The 18,510-nt window shown below is 42.2% G+C and overlaps 1 protein-coding gene across 1 annotated transcript in view; it reads right to left on the bottom strand.

The window, feature by feature from the left end:
* Nucleotides 1–610: 610 nt before the first annotated feature.
* AGBL1 (AGBL carboxypeptidase 1) overlaps nt 611–18,510 on the bottom strand; it is a 264,749-nt gene continuing 246,849 nt past the window's right edge. Inside the window, exon 23 of the mRNA XM_068203715.1 lies at nt 611–1,609. Within this exon, the coding sequence (XP_068059816.1) occupies nt 1,303–1,609 (307 nt within the window). The 3' untranslated portion in view covers nt 611–1,302. The remainder of the gene's footprint in view (nt 1,610–18,510) is intronic.

Raw genomic sequence — 18,510 nt, 5'->3', positions numbered from 1 at the left:
CTGGGCTAAGAAACTCAGCTTCTAAGGACCCAAGCTGCCTGTCTTTTGAGCAGCATCCTAAAGAGATAGAGACACAGGAAACTCTTAACGTGCTAGGGAAGATTTCAAGGTCTGTGGATACTGAAAACCAAGCAGGACAGGAAGAAGCTTTTTATCTAAAGAGCAACCTCCTGCTGGAAAACATTGTCTACGTAGTCTGAGGAAAGGTGCTCAGAAACACATCAGAGCGTTTCATGTCCTGCACTAGGAATTCTCTTCAAAACCAGCATAAAACTAGGAAGATGACACGGTGCTTTTAATAATGCATCAATATTAATAATAATCATCATCACTGGTAATCACTGGAGTCCTTGCAGGCTGTAGTGCTACAACACATTGCACATTCATCCTTGTCCTTGAGCCTCACAAAGCAGTGACAGAGTGGAGCCTCTTGCATCTTAAAATTAGCTCAGGGCAATCCCCATTTGCAGCAGAAGATTCTAAGACACATGGCAAGATCAGACAATGTGAAGTGTGAGATGAAGTGACATGGCTTCATGCTTTAGAGAAACAGAACATGTGTGTGGATTCTCTTTCTGTGCTGGATTCTCAGGAACTGGGAGGCAATTTTTCTCCATTTGGGGATTAAAGACACTGTTCTCATTGATGCTTGAGCAAAATTCACTCCTTGGTTTTGCCGCCATCACTAATCTATTGGTGAATTTAGCTCAGATTTCCAGAGGATCACTATGAATTGTCACTGCTGCTTTCCTTACTGCGGCACATTGGATTTCCCATGCTGTTGCTGAGATACAACCATCTCAGAAATATGCACAGCCTGACCCAACCTGTTGAATGCACTGTAAAAATTCCGAACAGACAGAAATCAGAGACATGCTCTACAGCTCAAGAGAGAATGGCAACAGAGAGCTCTGGTGAAAGGCATCAATAATTGTCACTTCTCCAGGCAAAGGCTGCCTAAAGTCAGAAAAAGAGAATAATCTCTGATTCCTTGGTCTCAAAATACTGTTCCTTAGGTCAATCTGTATGAAACCATATACTAGAGGCAGACATGAAACTGGGGATTATGTTTAGGAATGGATGACCCCACATAGCACCACCTGGGCTAGTGGCCCCTCGCTCTGCCTCAGGCACAAAGTGTAAGGAGTCATTCTCAGCAGATGTCTGTATACAAATTACACAAACATACAGTCAACTCTCCATTCAGAACCAGGAGCAACACTGGGAAGGGTGCTGAAGCTGGCAAACAGGCAAACATGAGCAGTGACCCATTTTCTTGCTGCTCTGCAAGGTCAGCCTTGCTCACACAGGACTGCTCTCAAACCCACTGTACAGCCCAAGTGCTGTTGAGCCCAGAGGAAGAGCTGTGTTGTTGGGTGCTGGCTGGCTGGAAATGTAGAGCCCCCTCAGAGCCCTGGAGCTGCATGTCTGTCCTGTGGTCACTTCTTCATCTTCTGTCTCGCCTTCCACACACGAGAGGCACTCCTGGATCTCTTGATCTAGCTCCAAGAATTCCTCTTCACCATCACAGCTACTGGCAGTGTCATAATCAATCTCTTCTGCACAAGGAGGTTCATCATCAGACTCCAGGCTGCTGTTACTGCACCTTCTGCAGAAAAACCACAAGAGAGACTGGACGTCACCAAAGGAGGAGGTGTTTTCAGGGGGAAGAGCAAGCAACAGGGAAATGCTTTTTCTGGGTTCAACCTTGGCTCTGTTAATAAGGGATGAGGTGGTACTAAGCAAGTTCTGGTGTGTCTTTGTGTCTGTCTCACCAATGAGAGTGATAAAATGAAGAGTGATACTCACTGACCTCTCAGGAGTAAAGCATTATTATTCCCATCACTATTACTGCTATCGCTAATACAGAAACAGGGTGCTTTACATACAGACAATACCATTCTTGCCTTGAGGCACTAATAAAGGTTGCAGAAGCTGAAATATAGCAGAGAAGAAGGCATTCCGTTTCCAGAAGGTTGCTGGTTTAATCATCATCCCCCTTGCTGTAGTTCCACATTTAGTGTAAAACCTAATTAATCCAGGTGGTTGAAGTGCTTTGGTATCTTTTCCTCCTGTTCTGTGCAAGCTCAGAGCACTGCTAATAAGAGGCAGCACAAACAAAAAAACGGAGCCTCTTGGATCTTCAAGCACCCTGGCAGCAGGGAGGGCAGAAGCAGCAGGAGTGGCTGTGTTTTGTGAAGAACACGGAAAGGCTTTGGTAGCGTGACTTCCTGAGGAAGGGCCAAACTCAGAGTCAAGCCTGAATGGCTGAGGAAAGACTCTAAGTGGATGTCACAGCCACATCATCTAGCCCTCAGAAAGGCAGGTTACCCCACCTTGGCCCCCTGCCATTTACTCAAAGAAATGGCCACAGGGGCTCTCCTTACACGACCACTTTCAATGCACAGTGTGTGAGGTTTGCCTGATGCAATATTTATGGCAGAAAAGTGACCACTAGACTAGATGGCTCTGGGGGTCCTTCTCTTCCCAGGCTGTCTGCATCCCATCTGGCTCTCAGCCCATGAGGGTAATTTTTTGAGACCAGAAAGAAGCCTGTGATTTCAGTGCTGCCTGGGTCACAGTCTGGATGAATCAGGGGAAGAGATACTGCATTTTTCACCTCCAGGTCAATGTTTTCGATCAGACTCAGAGCAGGGGAATGTATTGCTTTGGGGGACAGGGAAAGGAATAATAATATTCCACCTCTGGGCCAGAGTTTTTTTTTAATTTGTCCCAAGCTGGGAAGGATGAATGGCTTGGCAGATGGAGCATACACAGCTTTAATGTGTGGTCTGCTCACTTACATGTCAGTAACCAGAATAATCTTCCAGCTTTCAGCTGTTACACAGCAGTGCCAGCAAGTGAGGTTTCAGAACATACCAAAGGTGTAAAGTATTGCTTTTGGATGTATCCCCTCTTCTGCACTCCAAGAAAGGTGTAAGATTTTCCTAGGTCTGAGACTCTAGGTCTTAACTGCATACAGATTATTCTGCAGCAGAAACAAGCAGTGTCAACCCACATCTCCTTCTCAGGCTGATCTCTGGCTTAGTTTACTTCAAAGGCTGGGTATAAAGGATTTTCTGAAAGCTTAATAGAGCTGTACAGCTTAAAAATAAATAAAAGAATAATTATGCACTTTTACAGTTTCTGGCTCTACTTCAGTCTGCTCAGAAATCTGGGTCAGGAGGAACTCATACTGAAAATGAGGATGTGACATGAAACAAAACAAACAAACCACGACAATCTTCCCAGCACAAACAGCAACAGCAATGGTCCCAGCTGAGTCTGACCAGTGGGTTTGATTTTTCTTTTATTTTTCATATGCAGGCATGGCATGAATTACCATGATACTGAGTACCTATGATAATGTTCAAAGCCGACTAAACCCAGGGGAACCAGAATTTTCATTTATAAGCCCTGCTCTTGCAGATTTGCAGTCAAAAAGAACCAAAGCATACCTACTTTCAATATTGCACTTGTACATTTTTAAGGAGCTGCTAATGCCATTGGGACAGAACATAGCTGTTGCCCAACTCACTGATGTTTTACAGATGGAACAGCTTGCAGCCTAGGAACTGAAGGTCAAACATTTGCATTAACATGATAATTGGGGGGAAAAAGGTTAAATCTGGGAAGCCAAATAACAGGATCTTCTGAATTTTTCAATAATTTAAGTGATTTTAGGACTGTATTTCTGACAAAAAAAGGGAAAATGCCTCCTACCACAAAAGCATTTTGCTAATGAAGGGAAATCTGGACTACAACAAACTGAGAATGAAAGACAAAAATTACAAACCTGCCATTTCTTTGCATTGAAGACTGAAGGGATATTCTTTAGGAAGCAAGCATTTATTCATAAAACATTTGTAATGGGCTTCCAGAAGTCCCCCTTGTTGCCTGCCTGCACAGCACGCAAAAACCAAGACCATGAGAACTCAATTTAGGGGGGCAGTTGTGCTGCAGAAAGAGGTTCCCCATGAGTGAGGATGTGCTTAGACCCTGACTGGAGGTCAGGAAAGAAGATTTTCTTCCTCATTAGCTCTGCCCTTTGCTCCTTTGCTGTGGCAGTGATGAGCAAGGCAGTGAGCACTGATCTTAGTAGTGGCTTCTCCAGCCTGGAGTGACAGCCCTGGATCAGAGCTACCAAACAGCAAAGGGATGGCACCAACTTCCTCCTGCTGCCAGCGCGGGCTGCTGACTGTCACACTGCTGACTTCAAAGTTGAGAGGATCTTTATCACACTAACATACTCTACAAACAGTTACATCTCTGCCCTACATGGAACTTTACATCCCAATAATTCACTTTCTGCTGCAGGAAGATTTAAATCATATTACAAAGCAACACAAATGGGCTGGTTCCAAGCAGCAGGTTCTTCTGAAAGAGGAGAGGTGGCAGCATGTGGTACGTGGAGGAGCCAGCCAGTTCCACCAACCAAGGGCCAGTCCTTGCATGTGCTTCCCCACATCATTTTCACCATGCAAATGGTGAAACAGGGTAAGGAACAGGATTGCCAACATCCGTTGACTATTGCATTCTTTCCCAACAGAGTTTTGGGGGTTTGTGTGTTTATTTTTAATCTGATCTTTAACAGCTGGAAAAGAATACACCTGACAAAAAAATGAAACAAAAACCAAAAGCAAAGCAACAACAAAAAACCTACCCAGGAGACATGAAACATATTTATCAAAGAATAATGATGTTGTCTTACAGAAGGTAAACAAAGAGGAAAACCAATGACACTACATTATAGAAATCCAAGACAAATATAGACTATGAACACCACTGAACATGAACACAGTGCAGAAGAGAGAGGGGAAGGCTGGTAACATATTCTACAGCCAGCAGTCCCCCAGCTTTCACAATAAAACATGTACACATTTGGTTGATCTTCAAAACCTACGGCCTCATAGCCCCCATCTATTCCAGCTGATGGGAACCACAGCAGCAATTTGCAACTTCATGATGTGATAAATAGAATTTCTTTGTTTTGATTTTTAATTTGCATATTTACTCAGATATGACTTAATCTTAATTAGTTCTCCTTTCCTGTGTGGGTGTATTTTTTTGTTTGCTCAGTTTTGGAAAGCAAGCAAGATTTGGTTCCCTGTAAAATAATCCTGAGTTTTTAATGGGAGGAGAAAGAGAAGGGAGCCCAGTGCCTCCTTACATGTCAGCATAACTGGAACTTTGTGGTATGACTGGAAAACACTTCTTTCAGGTGCCTACTGTCAAACCCTCATTCTGAGTCAGCCTGCTAGGTCACAGCTGGAGAGAAAGCTCTCGTGTCAGCTGTCCTGCTGAGCCACACCTCAGAACACACACTCTGTAGCTGTGGTGATAAACTATAGCTACACACTGCACATGGGGATGAGTGGCATCTCTCTTCCATACTTCATTTTCATCTACTTGTACATGCACTTCCAGGGAATGGAGAAAACTAGAGAACTCCTAAGTAATTTCCAGAGATTTTTCACTCACATTTTGCTTGTGTGGCAGGTCACTCATTCTCTGTGTATTCTGCTGGCTGGCTCAAAATAGAATGCTTCATTTTTTCTGCTGGAAAGAACGGGCACTGACAATTGTCCCTCTTAGGGAATCTGTGACTGCTGCTCCGGGTTTCTGCTTGACCTTCACTTGACAGCCCTCACAGTTGCATTACAGAAGGAAGTGGAGCATTTACTTTTCTTTCATATTGCTCCTCTCACTGTTGAATTTTGTTGCAGCCTTGTCAGAGAGAAGCTGAAGTGGGAGGGTTTAAATGCAGCACATAAAAAGGAGGAAAAAGTTGAGGCTGGAGATCACTGCTGGTCATGGACATACCAATGATTCTCTCTCAAGGATTTATCAACAAACAAGCAAACATGTCCTCAGCCTCCCTCTGCAGTGAAAAATAACCTCCCAGCATAATCACCCTGCCTGTAACCCTATTTTTTCCTTGTGTTAAACCTTCTCTCCATCATGGCATGTCCCAATTCTTTGGAAGTTGCCCAAAGCAGGGGTGTGGCTGTGTATAATAAGCCAAGAACATCTCTGATACATTTCATACACTAAATAAGGCAGGAAATAGCTTTACTGAAATTTTTCAAGGGATGAGACATTCTTGTGTGTGAATAGAAAGCAGAAAAAAGATTTTTACATGATTTAATAGGCCAAGTTCTCCACAGTTACAGCATTTACCTGAAGGGTGTGGTTTTTCCCCACTCAGGCAGGGAGAGGAGACCCCAGAAAGTTCCCTGACCACAATTATCACCCGTGCAGAAGGGGAATCACCCATTCTTTTCCAAAGTTTTACCTATTGCATGAACAGTTACCAGTGCTGGTAAATAAAGTGTCTTGAAGCTTTAAAGATATCCTGCCCTCTCCATGGTGAATTGGAATTGCCTTGCCCTTTTGGCTTTCTGACATTAAAATTCCATCTACACCACCAAATCTAAAAAGGATGTGTGGTCTTGCACAGTTTTGCTTTTGAGGAAACCATATGTTTTATTAAAAGCAGGAACACTGCTTCTGAAGGCTTGTAATGAATCTAAAATGAACCTTAAGCAGACACATTTGCAGTAATCCCAGAGTACAATTCTGCCTTTAATTGCTTCAATAAAGAAGTATTTTAGGACATAAATTAAACAACTATGATGCTTGCAGGTAATTACACCTGTAAGAAATACACTACAGCAACAAGATGCCAGCAAAGAAGGGCTTTAATTTGCCCTTTGTGTCTGGATTCTGTTGCTACAAGATGCCTTGCGCACCTTGTAATGACTTTCTAATTTTTCCTCTGCCTTTCAGCATCTCCCTAGACAGCAGCCTGGCACCCTCCTGCCTGAGGAATGCCAGACAAGGATCTGTTTAGTCCCTGACCTCACCAAGGGAGGGGACCAGCTCTGTTCTGATGCAAGACAACTCCAGCTTTAGGAGCTATTGCTTTCCCCTGCGTTGTTGCTGCACAGCAAACACCAATGATGTTAACTTTGTAGACTCCCAAGGGACTTCCCTTCCCAAAGACTCTTTGACAAAGACTTTTTGCATCACACAATGTCTCCTGAGAAAATGTGTGCTCAGCCCAAGGCAGTGCCAGGTGCCCTGGCTCTCAGCCCACCACGGCCCATCCCTTCACCAGCAATATGAACGTAATTAAACGTGGCCTTGAATTCTATTTGCTGTGGCTGAGACATGTTTGGTCTTGTAGGTTGGGGTTTTTTCTTTTTTTTCTTCCTGCTGCAAATAGCTAAGAGAAAGGTGCAATTCATCGCTAAGGCTCGAACTAATTAGTTTTTCAGAAGTTCCCAGGCTAATTGTAGACTGCAATATTTATAATTGATTTGGCCAGATTAGAAATGGATGTCTGGTGCACCAGTTAGATAAGTAAAGGGCAAATGGGTTTTATTTAGAAGGGAAGACAGCTTGTAAATAAAAGGAGAGCATGAAGAGGAAGAAACAGGCTGACTCCTGGCCAATACTGTCCCCTAATGTTCATTCAGGCTTGCAACAATTTAGCCCTGGGTCAGCATTTCACTTGCACCTACCATAAACTGTTCTTGTCCCCAGGAATGGCTGCCTCCAACAGTGGTGAGAAGGTGGCTGATGCTGTTGTAGGGGCAGGGGAGGTGCTGGGCACACACCTCTCATCACACGTGGTTAGGAAATGGAAAAGCCTTCAATGAACACAGAGAACTGCATTTAATTGAATTGCACCATGCCATTGGGACAGCTTTGATCTTTCTGTGAAAGACGAGTTTGCAGAAAGGACAAGAAGGCATTTTTCTCCCATTTGAACGGTAGCTGACATTGCATGACATTCCTGGATTTCAGGTATCTCAGTTCAGATCCAGGCATGCTTCCAATGCTAACCAGTAAAATTCACACAAGCTGGTCTTCAGACTTGCAGGATGGAAAAGCTGTTGAGGAGCCAGAGGCTGTGGATTCAGTCTTATGAACAATCATTAATTTCCTCCTAATGGAAGACCAATCTATATATCAGAGCAGGGCAAACACTGCATCTTTAGCATTCCTATAGCTGTAGGCTTGTAAGCATTAATAAAACCCAGTGACTTGAACAGATACAAGTCAGCCACAAAATTAAGCTCTGGCAGTTGCTGCAGACCCCAAACATAATGAGTTTTCTTCTCTCACCCTTAGACTGTTCTTAGGTCTTGTATATTTTTTTTTCTTTAAATACATTCACATTTCAGCAAAGGAAAGCACCATCCTGTGGGTATTTTATGAAAGATTTGTGAACTGGCATATTCATTTTGGTTTGTGATGATGTTTTCTTTCACATGGTACAATACCTGGCTTGGATAAAACAATAATAATGCCATTAATCTGCTGCTTGCAAGGGCAGATATGAACAGAACAGCTGCATACCCATCATCACTGAAAAACTAAATAAGGGCACTGAGTAAAATTTCCACTTATTATGGTGTGAAGTTAATTATAAAAGAACCTAAGCATGGAAAACTCTGACTTTACCTCCACAGACATACCAGGCTGTTAAATTTCAGTCACACCAAACAAGTCCAGCCACTCCACCCAAGCTGGGGGAACAGCTCATTCACCCAAAACTGCCATCCAGCACCAGCTTCTGTGTTAATTCCTTGGCAATATGGGATATGCCTGAAGAAACCTTGAGACCTGACTGCCCATGTCTGTACAGAACTATATTTCTTGACATTTGGGCCAAAATCCCAAGCACCAGGGCTCAAGCCCTGGGACACAAATTTTAAGCAATTTGAAGACTTTGATAAGAAGCATGTGTGATATATTTACGTGATATATTCAGACACTGTTGGGAAACAAAAGTTTAGAGTGTCTTGGGAAAGCATAGGCCACATCTTGCCTTTTAGATCCATAATACACTATAACCTGGTGTTTATTTAAGGGATGGTTTAATACCAGGTCCACTGTGCCCTTGTTATATTCATTAAAAATGAGATATACACACAGGAAATAAAAGACAGCTGATGCAAAATAGATGGAATAATACCCATCCACCAGGCAGCCCAAGCAGTGACTTGGACTTAGAGTTTAAGGATCAGAGGAAATGCTTCCAAAACAGGTAAATTTTGGCTTTCTACAGCTTAAGCTTCCTATGGAAATATGAGCAGTCAAGGCCCCTTGTATGGGAAGATATTTAGTGAGACTACCAGATTTCATTAGGATACTAAATAATGAAAGAGCTGCTGAAAATATGATTTTGAAAGTGTTTGAGAGCTTTTCTCACAGTGCCTCTATCTCAAGAAATTTCTTCTCAAAAAGATAATTATGTTATTGATGATACTTAGCAGCCCAGCCAAAGTAATACAGGAAGATTATTGGAATCCTTGTAATTGCTTTTAGATGCTTCCAGTAGTTGAGATATTGGCATTGTGTGGGGGAAAGAAATGTAGAAAGGTTTTGGCTTAGATGCTAAAAAATGGTACTGCTGAGGATAAAGAATGTAAAGGCAGGCAGGTTCTCCTGAGATCTTTTTTCCCTTGGTGCTCTTTCACATAATTCCACTGACTATCCAAGTTGTATAAGTGGTTCTATATATTTAATTTCAAAAGTCCAAGTTTCATATGTATATATCCCTTAGTTCTCTCTGAGCAACTTAAAGGATTTGGGATCTTGAAAGCAAAATGTTTTAAGATGGCCAAGACACATCTAGCCTGTGCCTTAGTTACATATCTCTCCTATGTACAAGGTATTTTTGGGTCAGATAAATACGCATACAAATATTTGTTTGCACAGCAGATGACAGATAGATATCTAATTACTTGACTGAACAAATAATTACAGTAAATTACTAATTTCCAACCACTACAACCCGTGAAGGAGAAAGAAACCTCTTGGTTGCTAGTTTTTCTTCATGAAAATGTATTTTTAGCTGATACCCACTCTGATGTTTCAGAGAATCTATGGCAGAGGTTAAATTATGAGGCAAAATTATTATAAATTATATGTGTTCTTATAGGTAAATAAGTTTAAACAAGCACATAAATACTATCCCTTATCTACCTATCCTTAAAGACAGATAAATAATAGATATATACACATTATACACACACACCCAGACACCCACACATGCACTCAGTTATGTGGTTTGCTCTGTATTCAGAGCACAATTTTCATTACAAGACATGGGGAGTCTCAAGAGATGCTTCTTCAGCTCCCTGAGAAATAACAATAGGTGCTCACTGAACCTTGATGCTGTTGCATTCAAGTGGAAGCAACCTGAGGGAAAGAGCTGGCTGTGACCAGAGCAAAGCACTTCTTTGACTCTGGTCCCCAGGTGAGTGTTGACAAAGCAGGAGTTCACCTGAAAGGGAAATTAGACCATCTGGGTAGGACTGGCAGCAACTGACAGAATGAGAGGACACCGTCTTAAGTTTTGTCAAGGGAAATACAGGTCGGATATTAGGAAAAAGTTTTTTAAGCGAAGGGTGATAAAGTTCTGGAATGGTCTGCCTGGGGAGGTGGTGGAGTGACCATCCCTGGATGTGTTTAAAAAAAGACTGGCATGTGCCACTGGATGTGGCACTGGGTGCCATGGTTTAGTTGAGGTGTTGGGGCTGGGTTGGACCTGATGATCTTGAAGGTCTCTTCCAGCCTTGTGATTCTGTTAGGATGGTCAAGAGGCAGGCAGAAATGGTTGTCTAAAACATCCAGTGTTGTTATCAGCTCTTTGGGAGTCCACAGCAAGACTGTGGCTAAAGATCTTGGATTCTCAATAAGGAAATCAGGACATTTTCCTATTCCATGTGGACTTGACTCCTTCTTGTACCTCTTAAAGTAAGGAATACACGTTTTTAGAAACCCCTCTGCACAAATCTTTTTCTTTCACGATCATGTGCTTCAAATGGGTAAAGAACAGGTGGGACCAAAAATACTCAACTCTGGTAAAGGGAATGATTCTTGTTCTGAAGCACCCAGAGAGGGGACAGGGTATGACAACACGTGGAGGTTCAACAGCTCTTCTCCCACTGAATTCTGCTTTCAAGGAAAGATTTCAGAAAAATCTCAGCTTAAGGGCCACAGAAAACAATTCTTGGAGTACTGAAGGCAGTTAAGGCCAACATGATGGCAAAGCCCTGAAGCCTCAGAGGTTCCAGGTGATGAACATCATTTAACATGGCCATCTCTCAAAGTAACTTTACCTATGGTCCTTTACCAAGGTCCTGTGTTATCACAGATTTCTTGGAATGGATCCAACACAAGTCTGCAAAGTCATAATCCTCCTAAAAGTTACACATCTCATCCAGGGGTGCTCATCATACCTGATCTGAGAAACCGCCTGTATTATAAAAAGTTCTGAGACTGATACAGAACTTTTGTTCTCTCATCCTTTCCTGAGGAGAACAAATATATTTAATCAATATAATAGTTGGGGGGAGAGAGAGAGACCCTGTGTGTACCCATAAGAATGAAAGACAGCAAGGGCAAGGTCAAAGAAATCTATTGTGCCTTTAAAGCAGATTGAAGTGGGGTTTATAGCAGAAACATCTGATGAAGTATGTGTGATCATAAATAATCAACAATAGATGCAGCTTAAAACTTCAGCCTCTGCCCTCACCCTAAATCTCTTCTCAGACATAATGAGATTCAGATAAAACAATTCTGAATACTCATGTTCAATATATTTCAAAACATTCTGATCAATGACGTTTTTAACACCATATGGACCCAAATCCAAAACCTTGCTTAACCTCGCTCACTACACAGCTGATTTGCATATGCTTTGGACTCCATTAAGGACAACAAAACATGTCATCTACTGCATATAAAAGTGGCAATGCTTGCTAATTCCCTTATCTTGCCAAAGCCCTGCCAGATGTTTCATGAAGAATAGCAAATATTTCATTACGTTCTCCCTGCTTCCTAAAATTTGTCTGTCAGGAACTGCAAGGATGAACAAGAAAAACAACAGGCATGGAGAGCTGACAAAAACACGAAGCATCAGTTTCAACCTATTTCAGAGCTCAAACAGGGTTCTAAAGGGATTCTTTGTGCCAGAAGGACCTTCCAGCCAGGAACATATGACTCCCACTAAAGAGAGGGAAGAGGAAAAACAATGACCATTTGCTCTGATCTAAGGAGACACCATTGCCTTGCAAAAAGAACAGAGTAAAGCACATATAAATGTTGCCATTGCTGTTTGTTGTACAAGAGATCCCCAAATTCTCTTCTGTGTCCCTGTTGTAGGTATTTAATAATGTTTCACCTGTATAACAGGCAGATGCAGTTTTCAAATGAATCCATTTGTAGCTTGTAGCATCTATCAACTCCCAGCAGGGAACATTTTTTAAAATTGCTGTTAACATGAGTATTTTCTGAATATTTTATAAAAATCCATTTTCAAATGGCTGCCAAAATATTCCACATGTTTTACCTGAAAGTTGCAATTATATTTTCTTTCTTTTTTCTGCATGTGAATATGTATGTCTATATTTATACATGCTTACATAAATTCTTAAAAGAATACTAACCCACCATGGAAGCAAGCATATTCTGAGTGAAAGCTGGAGCAACATAAACTGACAAAAGTATCCATTTAATTATGGTAAGACATGTATTTGGATGGATGGGGCAAATTATAGCACAGCTTGCAGAGCAGTGAAACAATCACTTTATAGAGAACCACCCTGAGCATTTAACGTCACTCTCTGATTTACAACTAAAAATGATAAAAGGTCAGTTCTTGTGCACAATGTAAGTGACTGAAAAAATATGTCAGGCTGTACATCAAAGGAAAATTAAATCATGAGGTTAAACCACTTGGTTTTCAAAGATACAGGTTCTGTACTTGCTGGGCTTGTAGACACTGTGAGCAAACTGCTTTTATCTCTTTACCCCAATTCCCCAATAATGTGGGCACACAAGGCTCCATCCCTCCACCTGTCTGCACGGCAGAGTCAAGGTGTGTCTAAAGCCTTCCACCATCTGCCTAAAATGAGTCAAAATGAGGGTGCAGAACTCTTTAATTGCCCCTTCTATGTGTGTGCCCTTCTCTCCTCTGAAAGTAGTGACAAAAAGGGTGCTTAACCTTATTGAGTTTGGTCCAAAAACTCCTCTCAACAAACTGTGACTTCAGTAAAGTAGCAAGTTTCCAGATCCATTAGGGACAGAAGTCAGTGTTCTTGATTCTGCCAGACAGGAATGAAGAGTTTAGCTGGAGGAATGATGAGGATGTAGGACTCCTGTTGACATCAAGATGGGGGAGTGGTGCTCAGTGACACCAAGGATTCGCTGCCAGATCATGTTTTGAAAGAGAAATGCTGTAATTCTTGCAGTCCTGAAAACAAGTAACATCATAAAAGTGAAGGGGAGATTGTTTAGAAGGGAAAGAAACAGCCAAAAGCTGCCAGATTTTCTGTACCCAGTGTGGCTTCTGATTTTAAAGTGCCCAGCAATCCTGGCTGCCAGATCCAGCTCAAGCAAACAAAGGTTGAGGACTTGTGCACGCTGGTTCCACTGGACATGAAAACCTCATTAGTCACAAAATCTTGTATTTCCTGGCATTTGCCTTTGTAGTTATCTTTTCCTAGCTCCGCATTTTGTCTCTGCTTCAGAAAGCTGCTTATTGCACCAAAATTAAGTGACATCTGCTCTTCTCATTGTGGATTCTGTCTTCCAGGAACTGAAACACCAGCTGAAGACCAGGACCTGTTCTGCCTCATGAATTGTCACCTAGGTGTGGAAAGAGCCCACAGAAATTATATTTTCCAGTGCAAACAGCACAGATCCAAGTGCTAGGATATACAAACACACTTCGCAGAGGGGATGCATTTAGGAAGATTCTATTCATGGATATGTACAGGGTTCTTGATTGATGTGTTCTGTGATAGAATCTCTTCCTTCCCCACCAAATCATGATGGCCTCATTTTCTCCACAGACATTTCTGCTGCACCAGCAATAATGAGGTACTCCACAATAACATTTCAAGTGCCAGTAACACACAAACCATTAAAAAACCCTCGTATGATGCTGAGATACCCAGGCTTTTGGAATGATGGAGATAACACAATGGTGGAGTAGGTGCAGCCAAGTCAGGCTGCTGCTGACTTTACCCTGAGATTCCCGGGCTTACGCTGGACTTTCTCCTTTTCTGCACAGCCAGCCCAGAGATAAACTGTGTCAGATTTAATGGTGCATGATACAGGCAATTCAGTACCAAAGAGAGGGGGGTAAAAAGACTTTCTGAGGCAAGATGGGTTATCAGCTCAGCTCAAAAAGCAACCTATCAAGAAACACTGCCAAGGTGACTTCAGAAATCTATAATTTAGGTGTTACCTTAAGCCTGAAACTTTGTTTGGAAATTTCATACTTCTCACAAAGCAGACTGGCAAAGCCCAGGAGGATCAGACCAGCTATCAGTCCAGATGACAAAGTAATACATTTAGTGTATATCAAGTGCTGTGCACATGAAAGGTACAGGAAAGATGGCAACATTATACAGTTTTATCCTGCAAGGAATCAAAGGTGTTATTACACAGCAGTTTTCCAAGGGCTATTACACTCCATTGCTTACCCACCAATCAGCTCACCTTACTGGGCTTCCCAACAGTATGAATCACTTTTAAATAACAATGCATTTACTTTACATACAAACTTTGCAGCCTGAAACACCCCATATTGCTTTCTGAAAGGGGAAGCAGCCTGAAGATTTATCAGGAACAGGGCTGTTGATGTGCAGGAAGCTGCACCAGCATGTCCCAGCTGAGCAGCTGAGCTCCTGAACAGCATCATTCACCACTAATTTTGCAGCCATTTCTGAGGCAGGGAGTGACACTTTACTTTAAATCTTGTCATTTTTAGAACAGAAGGAAAAGAATTCTAAAGTCAGTCAACAACCAGTGCAAAAATTTTAAAGAACTGAAGATAAGAGAAATATTCCCTGTGTCAAAACTCGGCAAAGATGAAAGACTAGGTCCCCAATTCTTGATACTCAGAGTATTTTTTGGTTTGCAAGTGAATAAGGATTGCTGTGCAAGGACAATCATTCCATAGAATCACTTAATGATCTGGGTTGGAAGGGAACTTAAAGATAATCTCATTCCAATACTCCTTTCATGGCCAGGAACATTTCCCACTAGATCAGGTTGCTCAAAACCCCATCCAACCTGACCTTGAACATTTCCAGGGATGGGGACCATTAGTTGATGATTACAATAGCAGTGAGAGCCTGTGGAAATTCTCATGCCAGCCTCACACACTCACTCCACAGATGGGTACTGTGGCAAGGCAGGGTGCAAACTGCAGTTACCCCTGAGAGGGTTGTCCCTGCTTGTGTAGTTCTGGGAAAGCCTGGGGCTTGGGAAGTGGCAGAGCCAGGTCAGGGAGGCTTTGTACACTAATCCAGGGCACTCTTTGGCAGCCATGCTCCCAGGTCTCAGTGGAAGACAGCACAAATCCTGCCAGATGTCTTTCTCTGACACACACGTATTTGCTGGAACGGTCTCATGTGAGTTTAGGAGGAAAAGACTCAGAATTAAATACACTTAAACAATTAGACTCATATTAACCTAAGCTGCTAAGGGTGAATTTGATTAGCAAAATGTGTAAATTATGTGTCCAAAGATCTGTGACTATGGAGCAGCCCAGCCAAGCACCCCAAACCAATAGCTTTAGCTTCTGGAGATGCTTCCTCCCACTTCTTCATGCTGTTGTAGACATTCTCAATGTAAGAGAGGTCCATGAGGAGACAATCAAGAGAAAAGAAAATTTCCTGAGCTGTCTACTCCCTTGCTGCTCTCAAGGTCTCTCCATCCCAGAAGTTTTACATATCCTTGCCCCACACTACTCACTATAGTCAGGATATGCCTAATATTTCTCTTCTTACAGAGCTTCTCCTTTAAGATGGATTAAACTAAAACTCCTTAAATTCACACTTGTCAATTTCCTCTATTGGACACTTTGGATTTAGATATCTTTGCTCTGCTGGAAAATATCCACTGATAACAGTAATTATTATTATGAGATACATCCTTAGAGATAGAAACTGGCTGCTAGGAAAGACTGAAATGAAGGGAAAAGGAGAAAAATAAAAATACTATTCCCACTTACCCTGACAGGGATTTAATCACCTTCCCAGCATGACATATCAAGAGTCCTTGGACAACCTCCTGAACAAGACGCAATTGACACCTATAATGTAAAGCACTTGATTTTCTCACGATAACATTAAGCATCATTACTAAAAATGGATGATACAGTTCAAAGCTAATTTCAAATTTAATTTGAAACCATTAAATATATATGTAATTGCTTCTTCCCACAAACCAGCATTTGGGCCCTGAAGGCAGCATCCATAGTAAGCTAAAAGACGGTATGTGGTGTTCTTTCTGTGAGAATTTACAAGTGTGCATGAGATTAAATGATTTATAAAATACATACATGAGGCCTCTAATAGGAAGAATTGAAATCAAACATTTTGTGATTAGGGCTGTTTTAAAGCAATAACTGTAGTGGGGAGGAGGTGCTGTAGGAAAGGAACAGAGGGTTAATGTGCTCATCTTGCCAATGCTGTGGATCTGAATGTTCAAGTCATGGTGGAAAAAACTGAGCAAACCAACTGTGGCATATTCCAGAAGGACTTTGGGGTGCAACATGAATCCTCAGAGAATTCAGAGCACAAGCAAACTGTGCTGGACAAGCAGCAGACCCTTGAGAATGAACCTGTCTGCTTTAAGGGTAGTGCTGAGACTGACAGCCTCAAAATGAGCATCCCTGGCACAGAGCTGAGCAACCAACAAAAGGAGAGGTCCTGACAAAGCATAGATTAGAAAATTAGTTATGGAGGTGAACAAAACAGTAGCTGGTACAGAATTTCAGTGGGGATAGTAAAAATCTCAGTCTAGAACACAGCAAGGAAATGAGCTCCCTGTAAAGGCAGGAGAGGCATGAAGTGAGGCAGGAGACACAGGGAGGGAGGAAAGATATAAAGTGTTAAAGTACCTGCACTGCTCAGATGACCTGGACTCCAGCAGTGCTCAGGACTGCTGACCACAGGAGCTACAACAGTATCTGCCTCCCTAGAAAAGCCCTTGATCAGCATCTGCCAGCTGTAGGAGTAAGCTGACAGCCTAGCAGGGCTCTGGGTAGATGACAACTCTTGCCCAAAGCCTGTTGCAGGAGAACAGGCTGTTCCATGCTCCTGCCAAGACACTCAGTAGCAGGACTTTTGAATGCTCACCCAGGTCAATAAGGCAGCTGAGGACAGCTGGGAATGGGACTACCTACAGGGGCTTGTGGGGCTGCAGCAGCAGCGTGGGATGGACACACCCCTAAGGTCAGGCTTTGGCCAGTACAGCACAGTGGTGGAAATCATTTTGAAATGTGTTATCCCTTGGTGAGGCTGGATACAAAATGGGAAGCTCATATCCAGATTGTGGCCTATTTCCAGTTGTGAAATCCAAACATTATATATTCCTGTTTCCTTATCCAGTGCTTAATTATCTACCTGCTGGCCTGGCCTTTTCTGCCATACTGGTGCCAGACCATCAGGGTGAAACGAGCTATGAACTGGGTGATAAATTGTTGTTTTTGCTGCAGCTGCTCACATCTCGTAAATGTTTAAACAGTATAATCACACACATATCTAGTAGCTGCTTGGATATGTTTATTTTGGATGAGGTGCTATGAAGTTTCTTAGATGTGTGTGTCAAATATTCATAGATGGCAGGATACTGAAATATTTTTCTTTAGTATTTATTTATAGACTTTATTTATCAACAGAATCAATCTTCACGTTCCTAGCTGCAGCATTACTTCTTGCCTTACCCATTTTTCCCAGACAGTGCCTGTCTATCTAACAATATCCCTCTTCCTGCAACATCTATTCACAGAATATCTGTGCAAGGTATCTTCCCATGGGTACTCACAGCATCCATCTCTTTAATTCCAACTATATATCTACTCCATCTAATGCTCGTCATCTCTCTGAAGCACTTGCTCTCTCTCTCTCTCCTCACCATCTCCTTATCTAGGCAATGGTATATGTCTCTCTGCTGTGATTCTCTATCCCTTTCTCTCAGTCACTCACCAGGGTATAATTATGGATTTTGGACCACAAGAGGTTTTCTTTTTTTTTTTTTTTTCCCTAATTGGGCTCACAAATCACCGGTTAATTTATTTGTTTTTATGCAAAGGCTGGATGTGAGAAATGAACTCCAGAAGGGTACAAGTGCCTTTGGGTCAAAGACTCTTTCCCTGGCTTTTTTGCTTCCCTGCTGTGTGTGAACTGTTCACTGCTGTGAGAGCTGCTGTTATCTGAGAAACTCATCTTCAAACAAAGATGCTGCAGTGACTACTGCCTCCCTGTTCTCTTCCTCTTTTCCCTTTCCAATTCCCTTTTTCTCCTTCCATATTTCCTCTCTTCCCTTTCCCCAGTACTTTGCATCCTCTGCTTCAAGTTTTTCCCTTCCCTTCCTTTGTCTGCTTGGTATTCTGAGGATAACAAGTGAAAGTCCCTCCCTATTAAAAATTCACTGTCAAATAAATATTAAAGAAGGCAGGAAAATCCAGTTGGC

The sequence above is a fragment of the Anomalospiza imberbis genome, chromosome 13, assembly GCF_031753505.1.
Source record: "Anomalospiza imberbis isolate Cuckoo-Finch-1a 21T00152 chromosome 13, ASM3175350v1, whole genome shotgun sequence".
NCBI lineage: Eukaryota > Metazoa > Chordata > Aves > Passeriformes > Viduidae > Anomalospiza > Anomalospiza imberbis.
Note: the sequence above shows the minus strand (reverse complement) of the source record. Positions and strands in the feature narration are given on the sequence as shown.